General features: G+C 40.0%; 1 protein-coding gene across 2 annotated transcripts in view; it reads left to right on the top strand.

Moving 5' to 3' along the window:
- LOC128905423 (ubiquitin-conjugating enzyme E2 E2) overlaps positions 1 to 14,546 on the top strand; it is a 223,342-nt gene that overhangs the window by 167,438 nt on the left and 41,358 nt on the right. For both annotated transcript variants that reach the window (XM_054191520.1, XM_054191519.1), the window contains exon 4: positions 13,168 to 13,300. In XM_054191520.1, the coding sequence (XP_054047495.1) occupies positions 13,168 to 13,300 (133 nt within the window). The remainder of the gene's footprint in view (positions 1 to 13,167; positions 13,301 to 14,546) is intronic.

Here is a 14,546-nt window from a genome sequence, read left to right as displayed (position 1 = left end):
TCTCTGGTCACGAGTTAAAACCTACAGGAAATTTCTGTGATCTGACATTTTCCCTGCCATATTTGCCACATTTCGTAGGGACGTCTGTTGGCGTGCCTGAGTGCCTTTGGGTGGGTGGGTGGGGGGTGCTCTCCAGAGCGCAGCTCCAGTCCTCCATATGCTATACATTCAGCTTTAAATACAGCATTTATGTATTTCAAGGGAACTGCACTAACTTGATAGTGTTGCCTGGGGGAGAAAGAAATGCTTTCATGGGAAGATTGTCATGGGCCGTGAAGTGATAGCTGAAAGTAGCTGGCCTTATTAAGCAAAGTTCCTGGAGGTGTTTACATGTCTATGTGACTGTAAAATAGCCTTTCTTCAGTCACGTTTTTCCCCCCTTTCTCTCAGTTCTGTGTTTCAAGTTAAAATATATATCGTTATATGTGAGCTTCTGTCTAGAAAAAGATTAAGAGCAAGGACTAAATCCCATTTGTGTTTCTCATGTGGTTAGTTCGGTTGCTTTCAGTATGTCTGCTTGAACAAGTAAAATAAAAACAGATTTAATTCCAAATCCTTTTACTAACTGGCAGGGAAGAGTACTCATTGACCATAATAATATCTTAGCTGAGTACTAGATGTCATCTATAAATGATACACATTTTTTAGTCATTAAGTCACATTAAGCAGTACTAAGTTTTGCCCTCAGCATAAGTAGTCTCTTGCAATTGCATCTGTCTCTTCAGTATGCAGAGAACATGAAAGGAAAATTGTGTTTTACCCTATTATCTAAGAAATTGCAAAGCTATGAAAAACAGATTACTATTAATAAACAAAATTTTCTTCAAAAGGCTATGCGTACAGTTGTGAGGAAACAGCTGCTCTCCCTTCCAGAATATACAATTGGCAAGTACATTAATTTTAAAAAAGATTATTTTGAAGGCATCAAAACCAGTAAAAGTGCAGAAACTGTGACAAGAATACACATGCACACTGTTGTGATTCAATATGATCTGAGAGAGGAATGCTTTTTCCTCTTAATACATAAAGTGGTATATTTAAATCTTTCTCAGGCGGCTAGATTTCTGCTAAATTATCACAAGCAGTACAGGTGAACCACTGCTGATTTTGATCATATCCCAGTTATTTAAGCAGTAACATGGCTTGAAATATCTCCACTGTGCCTCCCCTCTGCGTTAGGAAAAAAGCAGGACATTTTTCTGTTAAAACTATTGCACTAAATACGGTGTTTGTGAAGAGTACCCGACTGACCGCTACAGCGATTAGTACAGATACATTCCTAACTAACCTGTGAATAACCGGTAGAGACCGGCAGCTGTCTGGCGTGTGTTCCCACAGCATTCTCAGGGCCTCAACCAAGAGCTAGCACATGCAGCCAAGGAGTATTTCCTCCTCCATCCAGCCAGCGTTGCCAGCAAGGCTGCAATCAGCAATGATATTCTTATGACTTGGGACATTTGTCCGCTAAGAAATGGATTTTTAAAAAATCCATCCGTTAGATGCAGGCCACCAAAGAGCCTCCAAGTACGAACAATTTGGACAAAAGCCATCTAAGCTAGCGCTGAACCTGAGACCGCGAGATGAACGTTTCTGTAGCTCGTAGCCATTTGCTCCAGCTGTTTGCTTTGAATACACAAGACTTAAATGAGTGTGATTAGGATAATAAAGATAAGCAGTAACGCATGATAAAGATAAGTAATATAACTTTTAATGTTCATAGGTTAAGCTACATGTTACTTTTGTGCTGTGAATTTCAGCATGACTAGTGTAGTGTTCTGTGGTTCTCCTTGCGGTGGTAGCTCTGACTCAAAGACTGGTCGTTTGTCACTTAATGCACACAACCAGCCATATTACGAGTGAATAAACAGTGATGAGAGAAGGTATCACTGGCAGCTGAACACGGGAGATGAGCTGGAACTGAAAATGGGAAAGAAAATAACACAAATGTAATTTTTATCACGCAAAAAACATCTGTGTGAGTAAGGGTTCCAAGTTGTTGTTTGCCAAGGAAATTATAATGGCAGTTTCAACTGTTGTTGATATTATATCTTGATGCAGGGAACATACGCTGTGGTTATAAAAAAAAAAACAGGTCCTATATATGTGAAGTTTAACTCTTCCATGACAGTTGTTGATTACGACTTGCAGATTAGAATGCTGGTTCTCCCTTACTAATTAGAAATGTTGATTCTTCATTAGACAAGGCATCCTTTCTAGAGTAGATCATGCGCGAGGCCTACAGCAGTGGAAGTGTCACTTGAAACCTTGAGAGGGATTTTACGGAGCTCCAAGTTCCCCAACTCCAGCTCTAAGGTGAAGACTGCTTTCACAAGCACGTACTGCACACCAACTGTTTGCCTTCCCATCCTGAGAACAGAGGCTGAGGACTTCTCCTTCCAGCCATACACTTTCATTACGGCTTTCAAATAACAAGCAAGCGTCCTTCTTGTCTTGAACCAGTTTTGCCGGCATTCTTCCCAGGACCACTTTCCGTCTTTCCATCCTAATGCTTTTGAATAAAGCAAGAGATGAAACTAAGCCATTTATAGGGAAGGGTTTTCTAATCAGAAGTCCTGATCCTGGGAGAACAGTGGAGGTTTTTGTACTAAGAATGTAGCCTCAGATGTCCCAAATTAGCTCACCTTTACTGAAAAACACATTGGAACAACCCTGTTCCTATAGTGAAGACTGTGGCATAATCAGAGTTTCTGGGACTGTTTTAGCAAGTTCACTTGGTAACTCTACATCTGACTTAGAGAGGATTTCCAGAAAGCTTAGTCCTATATAAGCCCCTTCGTAACCTCAGACCCAGAGACTCTCCCAAAAGATCTCAGGAGAAAATTACCCTGATTGATAGAAAAATGAGAGATTTCTGTATATATTTTATTTTCTGTTTACCCTGTCATGGATACAGATAAGTCCCCGGCCCCAGAGAAGGAGTAGGTGAAAAAGTCTTAACAGTATTCTACTGAAGTAGAAGAAGCCACATTATGGGTCCGGGTCCCAGTGTCACGTAAACGCTCCCCAAGAATCTGCCAGATCCCCATTTATTTTAACTAGTCAGTCAAGTGTTGTAAATTGCTCAGTCCTCACAGACAGTGCAAACAAAATCGCATGTAAATGGTGTTTTCTTCTGATAAGTCAGAATGTGGCCTGCGATGGGGGAGATCAGTCTCAATCAAAAGCTGAGTCATTTTAAGGTTTCTTTCACCTTGGAGCTATGGCTGGTCTCCATATTTGAAGTAAGAGAATAATTTCAAATGAAGAACAAATGTTGTGAAAATCTGTCTGTTTGCCAGCAATTTCCAAGTGTGTTTTCTTCTGTTTACCAGGGGTCTGGAGAAAAAAAAGACAGCCTCTTAACTAAATTGACTAAATAAAAGGAATCTGCTTTTGAAGTATATGGATTTCAGAATCAAATTTCCTTTTTCTGTGCCTGTTGGCTTTATAGGCTTGTTTACTCAGGAGGAAATGACTTGTTTTATAATGTGTTTAACATCATGTTAGTTAATCTGTGCCATAATGCAGAGTTGTTTCCCTGCGTAAGCAAGCATTTCACATGTAAGCATGTGTGAATCTCTCGCTGGAATGAGGGGAGTCTGTATTCAAGCCTGTTGCTCTGTTTACAGGATGGACAGAGGAGCAGACTTGTTGGCTAGCAGCTGTATTGTATTTTTGAGATACCCATCTTTCTCTCTCTGTAAATACTAACTTCTTTCATTCTTCTTCTCGTTGCTTTCCCTCATTAATATTTTGGGAGGGTTTTTGGAGCAGCTTATATAAAGAAACGAGAGTCTCTAAAACATTGCAAAAGGAAATCTCAGAATCAGGCCACTTCAGAAAAAAAGCCACAAAATTATTCTTGCTGCATGAGGTTTCAAAATTTCAAGGTTCCTATTTAGACGGACTGCCTGGAGATGGGATTATTAAAGATGACAGTCTTGAGCAAATCAAACCTCTTTATAGGCAGTTGAATAAATCATTTTCAAGTAGGGGAAAGCCACAATGACTAGTGGTTTTACAGAACTAGCTTTCTGAGGAACAGAGAATATACAGTCATTGAAAAATATACTGCCTTGCTTGTAGTATTCATAATAATCAGAAAATCTCTGTGTACATATATTAGAAATAATCCTGTATAAATCATTCTCCATTACTGAAACGGCTGACTACTGCAGAATATCTTTAATATTTCTCGAAGATAGACACTGTAGACATCTTTTATAGACAAAAGATAAGACAAAAAATCATGAAATCTTTATAAGTGATCAAACCAACATATCAAATGGATTTCAAATCCAAAGCTTTCAGTATATTGCACCCATTCATGACAAGTCTTTCTACTCCCTTTGAGCTGGTCTGCTTTAGCCCCGTCTGCCTCTCTGTCCTGCGTTGCCTCTAAGGTTTCCACAGAAACTAAACAGTCAATGCTGTTTTAAAGAATGCTTTCTTCCCTACTACACCTCTTAAATCTTCCGGCTGCTGTGGGGTTTCTCTGTTATCTGTCCGCACTCAGTCACCTCAGCCTTTTAAATTAGGTTTAGAATTTAAAAATATAGTGCCTGATGGTGCCACCCCACTGTTGTGTATATCAAGTTTTCTGCTTAGAAAGACAGAATGGTAAATTACAGCCGTTGTGGGTAAGGGGAAGTGTAGTGAAATTAAAACGTAGTTATGTTTTGAAAAATAAATGACAATCCTGGGTAAGAAAAAAACTCAAGGAAAAGCAAATTAGGAGTAACATGGAAATAATGTCACTTGGCAAGTTGCAAGGTTGGAGGTCATATTAGAAGGTCCCAGGACAGTCTATTAATTTTTTGTAGTGTTTTTCATTCCTAGTTACTTGTGTTTTCCTCTTTTGCTAAAATACAATTACAGATCATGCTTGATATAATTTACCATAGAGGCAAATCAGGCTGATAAATATTTTATCTTAACTATGCAGTCCATTTCTGGTGATACAAAAGAGCTGGAACTACCATTAGTGGTATTACTTTAAAAGAAAAAGAAAGGAAAGATGTGGCAAAAGGGAGTCAAGCCCATAGATGTGTAATAGGAGGCAAATGATTGTTTCTGGCCCTGAACAAGGAACGCCTTCTGTGACGGATTTTATGTAATTTTGTTCGGCTGAACAAAGTGGAGAATACTTAACAAAATTGCCATTTTTAAAATCTCATTGTGAATACTCAGCATGCTGTGATCATACAGTGTGTAATGGTGTTTGCAATGAAGAAATTGCTGTAGATACTATAATATAAATAACTGTTTTGTGCATTAAGAAGCAGTTCTCTTCATGATGGTGTCTATCTCAGGAACGCTCTGAAGACAGGACTTTAGGGAATAAAAGTATCAAAGTACTCTTTGAACAATACCAGCCTGCTAAAGTGCTAGAATACTTTTAATTCTTAGTGGTATTATTTAGAAGTGAATAATAAAATCAACTAAGTGATATACGCTTTGGTCTTAATCTATTTGTTATTTTTACTGTGGCCAAAACTTATCTATTTTAAATACAACACAGCTTCAGCAGCTTCGGCCAATAATTTTTAACGGCTCCAGTGACAGGAGGGCAGAGAAAGTTGGCTCATACAGGCTTTTGGCACACTGACCTGGTGTGCTGCGGGTTGGCTGCAAGAAAGTGGAAGAAGCCCCAAATTTAAGCTGCATATCACTTTGGGTGATAAATGGACCTTCAGAAACACCTTGCTAAAACTAGAGAAGATTCACAGTGAAAAAATGCCGTATCATACTGAATTCCATCGTCCTCAATAACATAAGAAGCAATATCTTGTGTTGTCCTGTCATACGTTGCTGCTCCTTTGACAGCTCACTGGGATCAGTTTTCCTAGATATTCTTCCAATCGCATTTACCACAAACATGTTGGTTCCAAAGTGTAGGTGAAAGTGGTAACTGGCTTCAATAAAAAGCACGTGATAAAAGCAGGATATAACCACTTTGAAGGAATTGTAGTATGGGTTAGGAAAACGTCTTAATATCCTCCTTCTCTTACTGCTTGCCTAAAAGTACTTTTTTTTTTTTTTTTAAGTTTCTTAAGGAAAGATGGTCTCAATCAGAAAACTGGAAGAACTGGAGAAAAGTCTGATCCAAGTTTTTCAGCTGAACTCTCTCGCTGTAATGGAAACTAAGTGGTGTAAGGGATTTGTCTGAAGTTTCCCTTTCTGCCAAAGCCTTTCTGAGTGACAAGTAGCCACATCACTTCACTCTTGGTTTCCATTATGAATAATTAAGTCTAATGAAAGATACCTACCCAAAAATAATGCTTATCTCATCTAATTATGTTCATATTCCAATATACGTAAGACATAAATCCCCAGTAATATTGCAGGGTGACCAAAAACACTGAATCTAGCACAGACCCAAATTTGAGTGTTAGATCATGGAAAGCCAAGCTTTTTCACTACATATAATGTCTAGTTAAAGTAAAATGAACAGCTCTTTAAAAATGCATATATATTGTTAATTTTCTTAGAGTAATTCAGATCTCTTGGGCCTCAAATTTAATGCTGAAAAATTTCTAGCTTAGGTCTAGATAATAACTACCTGTAAGAACCATGAGCATCTTCCAATATTTTGATAATGGCACTTTTCGTACCATCTACATGAAGGAATTGAGACGGAGATAAATTTAAAAACAAAACCAAACAAAAACAACCAACCAAAACAAAACAAAAAATAAAAGAAAAAGGAAAGAAGATTCTAGGGGTTTTCAGCAGATTTTCATGAAAAAAGAAATGAAGAAAAGGTTATGCATTCCAAAGGTGCAAATTTGGGGAGAGTTTATTTCTTGATGAGACCTTAAGTCATCAATATTATAGCCGAACTAAGGACTTATCTGATTCTGAAGGGGTTTATTTCTTTAATTGCTCTTTGATTTTACTGCTTGGAGACTAGCCTGCTAATTTTATTCATAGCAGAGGTGTTATTAACTATACAACTGTGCCCATTGCCACAGGCAGTCTCAGTGTTCGCTGCTATCTCTTTGTTTTTGTTTTGTGGAAATGTATTCCTTTGGCTGCTGTGGCAACTGTTTATTACATACATTTGTAAAAGCACCTACTGATCTCACTGTAGCATCTGGGTAGGCAGCTGTGACTCCCTTCCCTACGCCACTGTTGCTGCAGCACCCGCTCTGCTTGCTCTTCATTTTCTACGTCTCAGAGGAAGGGCGACAGGGAAAGGAAGAAACCAAATGAGTAACTAACTGCTGCACTGTAATAAAATCCCCCTGCACCATTTTCCACCCCCTCCTCCTTTCTGGAGAACGATGAAAAATAGCAGGATGTGTTGATGGCTGTTGATGAGAGAAAAAGAAAGGGGACTTCAGGGGGAGGGGGATCTGCACGTACCTGAAGGGAGGAAGGATCCACCATGATGAAGGAGCAATGAGTTACCACCATACAGAGGGAGAGGTGGGAGAGACACCAACTTCGAGCAGGAAATAGAAAATACAGGTTATACGAAGAAGAATTGGCAGTAGCAAGGGAAGAGAAGGGGTGAAGGATCCAGAGGTGGAGGATCAGGTGGGCTTCCAGAATGGAGAGGGGAGAGAACTGGGAGAAGAGCAGAAGAAATTAAACAGGTAGCCAGTGCTGCTGGCACTGTCTGCATCCGTTCCAAAGCCAAAGGCACAGAGCAGTGGCTCGGGGGCCTGTGAGGCCAATGCTTCTCAATGGCACTATTTTTGCATTTTTCTAAACAGGGCTGGGCTGGGTGCGCTGGTGGGTCTGAGTCACCTGGTGACGTTAGCATCAGCATAGCTCATGCTGGTTTATTTCTTCCCAGATTGAGATTATACAGCAACTACTTTGCCCGCACAGCCCCACTGCTGGTCTCATGGCTGTCCCCAAGCACGGGGACAGCCCCGAGCTGTGGAACAGACCAAAGCAACCCTTTCGCTTAGGACTGGTTTCAGTGTTGGCACCCAGGTAGGGCTATGTCCTGGGTTTCTTTTAATGAGGCTTCGTCTGAGCTTCTCAAGAGACTTATCTCACTGAAAGCTGAATCTGCAGTCTGCTGTTTTGTCCCATCCATTCCCTTCCCTCACCAGCTGGGCTCTTAAATTATTTTGCCAATCTCCCAATACATTGATAGCCACTTTGCCCCCTGGGCAAGTGGCTTCCCAGAAGCATTCACAGAGGGCAGCTAGAGGCAGGATCTGCTCTGGCATAACTGTTAGATGTGCAAGAAACGGGATTGCGAGAAACTGTGTTGTATGTCTTATAAATGGAGATAATTCTGTGGTGAGCTTCTCTCCTCAGAGGGAGATCTCTTAAATAGTAAAGTCAAGGCTCTGTGTAATAAAAGGAAAGGAAGAGGAAGATACTTGAGTGTATCCCTCTTTCTTCTGCTGTAATATGTTACTGGAGATAGTTGAGGGGGTCTGCATCCACCATAGACTGGATCTGGGGCGAGGGAACCCCCAGTTCTGATGTGTGCTTCTGTGCTAAGGCAATTCAGATTAAATAATGCAGCAATAAGAACTAATTGCCATAAACAATGCCGTGGAAAATGAGTTCATGGACAAAGTTGGTATAATATCCTGGTCCTGCTTTATTCTGCCAAAGGATGAGGATGAAAATGAATTTAAACTCACCCAGTCCAGAAGAATCTTTCCATTTCTTTCTGAGTCCTGAGGAGTGGGAAGTCCTCCCAGCCATCTTGCTTTCCTGTTTTATTTGGCCTGACTGCTTCCCCACACACACCATTAGCGTGTCGGAACTAGAAGGCAATTTAAGTTACAGTTCCTTTTCTTACTTCTTTGGTTTGTGCTAGGGGCTTGCCTTTCTCTTGTATTAAAGAGTACAGTTACACTTAAAAAGTGGCAAGATTCAGAGACCAAGAGTGGAAGGGAAGACATTGAACTACTCCTCATTTTCCACATCACCAGAAACACACTCTGAGATTATGCTACCTCCAGTTAGAGATGCTGAGGACGCATGTCATCCCTCCTCAAGAAATACAAGTTAGATTAGAAAACAATAACATTATTTTGACTAATTTATGCCATATGACTACTTGATAAATGAGGGAGATGCCATTATTTTTTTGACCTTCCGTGTTTTCACTTTTTCAAGTTATTATCTGGAAATTGAGTAAATTTGTATACAAATCACAGATCTGATAAAAATAAAAATGAACTGTACTTTCATAACTTCTCCAGATATGTTTTCATCTGGTACGTTTTATAGATGCTGTTGTTTTCACACAGCTCTCCTAATCCGTCATTTTAAATTTAGTATTTTAGGATGTTCTAAATGCAGGGAAGGCTTGGTGTTTATAATGCATTGTACATTGTACTGGACAAGCAGTTTTTAGCAGCACTACTTTCAAGTGGCTGCCTGCCTAGAACATGGTGAGGGAATAAAAAAGGCTCAGTGCATTAAGCATGTTTAAAGCAAAATGAATTCAGTTATAGTGGCATTTAAAGCATTTTGCTACTAAGTGTAACTGATGTGCATACATTTCACCTGCAAGTACGCACGTGGGAGGCGGTGGCAGAAATGAAGTATATAAGGAGAGGCAAAGGAGAGTGAAATACAGAGGAGACCATGTGAGATGTTTTGACTCCTTTGGCCTGAATTTCGTACACCCTTACTGATGTCATTCTGGAAGAGGAAGAAGGCTGGCTCCTTGTCCACCCACCCCGGCTCTTCCAGCGAGCAAAGCCTCCCCAGTGGGTAAAGCATGCAATATTCCATGCAGTGTCTCATCGGCTGTAGAGGAATAATGACAACCATATAATATATAATAGGCAGCTAGCTCTTGACGAACCATTGGTAACGTCAGGTCTCCAGGGCCTTTATGCTCATCTGCACCTCCTCGGTCCTCTGTTACAAATTCCACCTGGGAGAAAACGCTGGAAACTTGGGAGTGCCAGCTCCGGAGTCACACCGCATGTTTCTCGCTGGGCTCCTCGATTGCCTCATCCTGCGCGTTCATTAGGGTTTCAGCACCAGGGCCCAAACTGGGAGGCTGTGCTGCTTGCTGCTCTGACAGCAGACCTGTCCTTCTCCTAACCACCTTATCCTCACAGTTCAGCCACTTCCACCCGGAGCTGCCGCAGCCATCACTCTTTCTCCCATAAAGCTTACTGATGCAGCAGTAGGTTAGTGGCGGGCAGCGTGTGTACGCTCTGGCCCGGGGTCGGTCGAGTTCAAGGCAGATATAGTCTGCCCTTTGCCGAGCGGGTGCACATCTGAGTCTGTCCTTCCAAAGATAACAGAACTTCAGGCACTGAGATGTTTGGTTTGCTTTCTTTGAGATCTGTGGTTGGGTTGCCAGTAACATTAATAGAGCTGGAATATAAATCATACTGAATGTAAAACATTTGGGTTTCAGTGTGCCGGGCAGATATCCATGTGGAGAGAAGGGCAATTAAATCCTCTTGCATTATAAACCTTATAGAATAAGGCTCTGGCTGAGGTCTCGCACATATGGGAATTTTCTCTGGTGAAGCCTGATGAGTCTTCCTTCTGGTTGCCAATAATGTGGATAAATAGAGGCTTAACAGTTAGGAAAGAAGGAAAACAAAGATAGCACACCTGTCAAACTTTTTGTATTATTAATGTGCAAGTGAAAAAACGTTATGCTTGTGCATGCTGTTGCCCTTAATACCAGCTGCTGCCTGTGTACATGGATCGGTATTTTTACATCGGTTGAACAGCCTTGCTGCCAGCAAGCACTCCAACAGGCAGCGTCGATAACAGCAGTCTTCCCGCACTCCATACAATTCAAGCTATTCTTCAAATTAATAATAATACTTAATAAAGCTTCATCTCTCATTTGCAAAGAAAACCTTCAATTAATGTTAATCAGCATCCTCAGAATGTGATCAGGCTGGGCTTGTAGCTGGACGTGCCGAAAACAGTTCAACTGGCAGATGGAGCATTTTCCAACTATTCTAATTAATGACTGCTCATTTCAAACGTTAATGCAATTAAATAAATAGTCAAAACAAATAAAAATAGTATACATTATGAAAATGCCACTATCAGAGAGAGTTCTGATCAGAAAAGTGAGCCTCGCTCAAAGCCAGAAAGGGCCCAGCCATCCCCTCCTAGCTAAATAAGGTCTAATAAAAGACAGGGTTTGCTTTTGTTTCCAACCATTTCTCTGGGACCCACATTTACATCGCTTCCATTTTAACCTGCTGGCATCAATCGAGTCATTGCTTCTCCAAGTATTAGGACGTTTTTCTACAGAAAATGGAAAAGGATTTCCTTCGCATATTATGGGCTTTTTTTCGTGTAGGATCTAGGCTGCCCCTGCTTCTTGCCTTTTCTATTTGAACTAATTGCCTGATTATTTTTTTTAAGGGTTTTACTTTCTGTGAACCTTGTATACCATAGCACTGATGTAGTCCCACATTCGTTTGGGCTTATAAAGAGTTCAATTAGCCCCTTAATGCCTAGTTCAGTCACAATTAAACCTTCCCTGTTGACTCGGGATTGGTCTTTCTAAAGGCAGTGGAGGTGTTTTTAATTATTCATTCTCTGGTTTGTTTCTTACAGCAGTCTCAGCTGTGCTTTATTATTCAAAGGTTAATGCAAACTGAGTACTGGGTAAATTAAATTTGTTTGGCAGCTAGCAACCTGATGTATTATAGACACTGTGAAATATGGATGGCAACACTTCTGCTATTGTGACACTTAAAAAGCCAGATTTTATCTTTAAAACAATGGCTAGTTTTGTTACTATGGCTGATAGAAAATGAATGTTCCATAATGTTATCGTCTCTGTAACCCGTTTTTGTTGAGAAAGCACGTAGTTTAGAAAGCCAAGAAGCATTAACAGCTATTATAGAAAATTGATGTAGGTACCATGACTAATGAAGTACACTGCGCAGCACCAAGTCACGCAGTTGTATGCAGGGAATCATGCAGTCAGAAGTTTTAATGAAGGGAGCCCAAGGAATTTCAGGTGAAAGAGGGTTTTATTAACTTCCAGTGAACAAAATGAATAGTTGAGCAGTGAACATGACATGATGTCGTGTAATAATTGTATGCCTTGGGTACACTGTGAGGCATGGAGCATAGCCAAGAGCTTTCATCTGTTCTACACACAGGGTTATTTCACAAACCCCTGCATGCTGTGGAAATCTTTATTGCAAACATTGCAGGAATTGTTTCAGAAGAAGTACCTTAAGACAATACCACGTCATTTATTTGAAATATCTACCAGCACTGCCTTCCTCTGAAAAATATTAATCAGATATCTAGAAGTCACCATCCCAATTGATCCTAATTGAAATTCAGGTCTTGTATCAATGACTGGTATCAGCAGACCGTGAACCGAAAAGAAGTCTTCGTGTTCCTTAAGAGGCCACCCTGAGCGTAATGTGTATTTCTATGGACAAGTATTCTGTTGTATGACAGGATGCTGTGTTGGTTTTTGGAAGAGTCATGTCCAAGAACTTTGAGTAGTTATTACTTTGTCTTTATCAGGAATTGACCGTGGGGGTGAGAGATTTTTCTTGTTTCACGTACAGGATTATGGTTTGTACATTTTAAATATTGTTTCAGTACTGTGTTTTTAAACGCGGACTTTAAATTAACATAATCCAACAGTTTATAGTTTTTTTAAGACAGGGTGACAACTGCAGAGAAAAGCAGCCTTCTGTGCTAGTGACTGGAGGCCTTAGGTTAGGTGACTTAGAAAGTGCAGCTGCAAGGTCGTTTGTACCCTGCTCAGTCTTTAGTACAGTCTGTGCTGTATAATAATGCGTGTAATTACACTGCTAGTGACTGATGAGGTAGGTGGATGAGGAGGTAGGTGAAAATTGGATGGCTTGTGAGGCAAGACAGTGACAAGACATCTCAGCAAAGTCTCTGTATCCTTGCACTGTAAATACTTCACGTCTGCCCACTAAAATATTTGAGATAAGACAGTCGGGAATTTTTCTGTGCTTATTTGAATAATTTATAATGTGATTTTAATACTGCTTCCTGGCTGAATATATCACTTCACTGACAGCGCTCAGGACGCCGGTTACGTGTTTTATCCAGGACTAACTGAATGAATGTGATACACAATTTTAACTTGTAGTGTTATTGCAAAACCAGCAGTACTACTAGCAAATTATAACTGATGCAGTATATTCTTGATTGTCTGTGGTTATTACGTTTTGATTTTTTTTTCTATTTTAGTGCTGGACCCAAAGGAGACAACATTTATGAATGGAGGTCAACTATACTGGGGCCTCCAGGGTCTGTATATGAAGGTGGAGTTTTCTTCCTTGACATTACCTTTTCACCGGACTATCCTTTTAAACCACCTAAGGTTAGTAGGAGGATATTAAAAGTCTGATGGGAGTCCTCTCCTTGTGATATTTTTTAATGTGTCTGTTGGTATATCGTTGTAGGATGAACTATAAAACTTCCAAGGCAATAATGAATATTTAAACTGAGTATTTTGATGGAAAGAATTTAAATAGCTGCCTAAAATTTGCCTGCATGTTCCCAGTATAGCTGGGTGGATATGGATTTATTAGCATAATTTTCAGCAGTTATTTGTTTGATTTGAATTTGTTTCTAATATGAAAGCATTCATATTTGAGTTGTACCCTTCATAAGCAGCTGAAGATACTTAATCTTTCCTGTTGACCCTTATCATTCACCAGGGGTCTGTGGCAGTCTGACAAAAATAGGCACCTTTTGCCCTACCCCATATAAATTACTTCTGTGTATGCAAGATACAGTGTTGTTCATGAAGTTGTAAGTAATTGCTTTACATCAATTTTCTGGAAGAATATGGGAATATGGCAGCAAAGGCAAGAAACTGGAGTTAAAGACAGAGATTTGCAGAATTTCTTACAGATTTGTTTTCTAATGCTGTCAATCATGACACTAACCACAAACATAGAACTGTACCAGTAACATGATGGTGGCTCAGAAAGTCATACAGAAAAAAAAGTAGTTATTATGAAGACTGAAAAAACAGAAATGGGATGATATGTGCTAGTGCAGAGTGTCATCGATAACCAGTAGTCATAATTGCTGAGGGAAGGTGTTTTGGGGCATTATTGGGTGATCACAGGATTATTACAAACCACTCATCTAATACATCTATAAAAAAGGCAAATACACTCCTAAGATGCATCCTCTGGCATTGCCTGTAGAGGTAAGGAGTGACCAGTGTCATATACAAGACACTTGTAAGACTTTATCTGGAAGACTGAGTTAAATTCTTAACACACATGTTCACTAACAGGAACAGAAACTAGGAAAATTTAGCCCACAGGTCTGTTAATAGAATCAAATAAATTGATGGGTCTGTCTTTTATGAAACAAAGTGAAAAGGAGTGAATTGTTCACCTTGCCACTGTGAAGAGTGAGGGTCTGGAACAGCTTCCCAAAAGGAGCTATGGAAGCAAAAATACCTTCTTTTTGAAAGGGTTGGTGTGCAAAACCTTGGTATGGTCTATAATGGAAGGGTGTTGCATTAAAAGCGAGAGTAGTTGATTCCTGATTTGTTTACCATGAGTACACTATCAAAAGAGAAGTGTCTATAAACAGAATTTTAATGC

The sequence above is a fragment of the Rissa tridactyla genome, chromosome 2 (genome assembly GCF_028500815.1).
Source record: "Rissa tridactyla isolate bRisTri1 chromosome 2, bRisTri1.patW.cur.20221130, whole genome shotgun sequence".
Classification (NCBI taxonomy): domain Eukaryota; kingdom Metazoa; phylum Chordata; class Aves; order Charadriiformes; family Laridae; genus Rissa; species Rissa tridactyla.
This window is presented reverse-complemented; position numbering and strand designations above follow the sequence as displayed.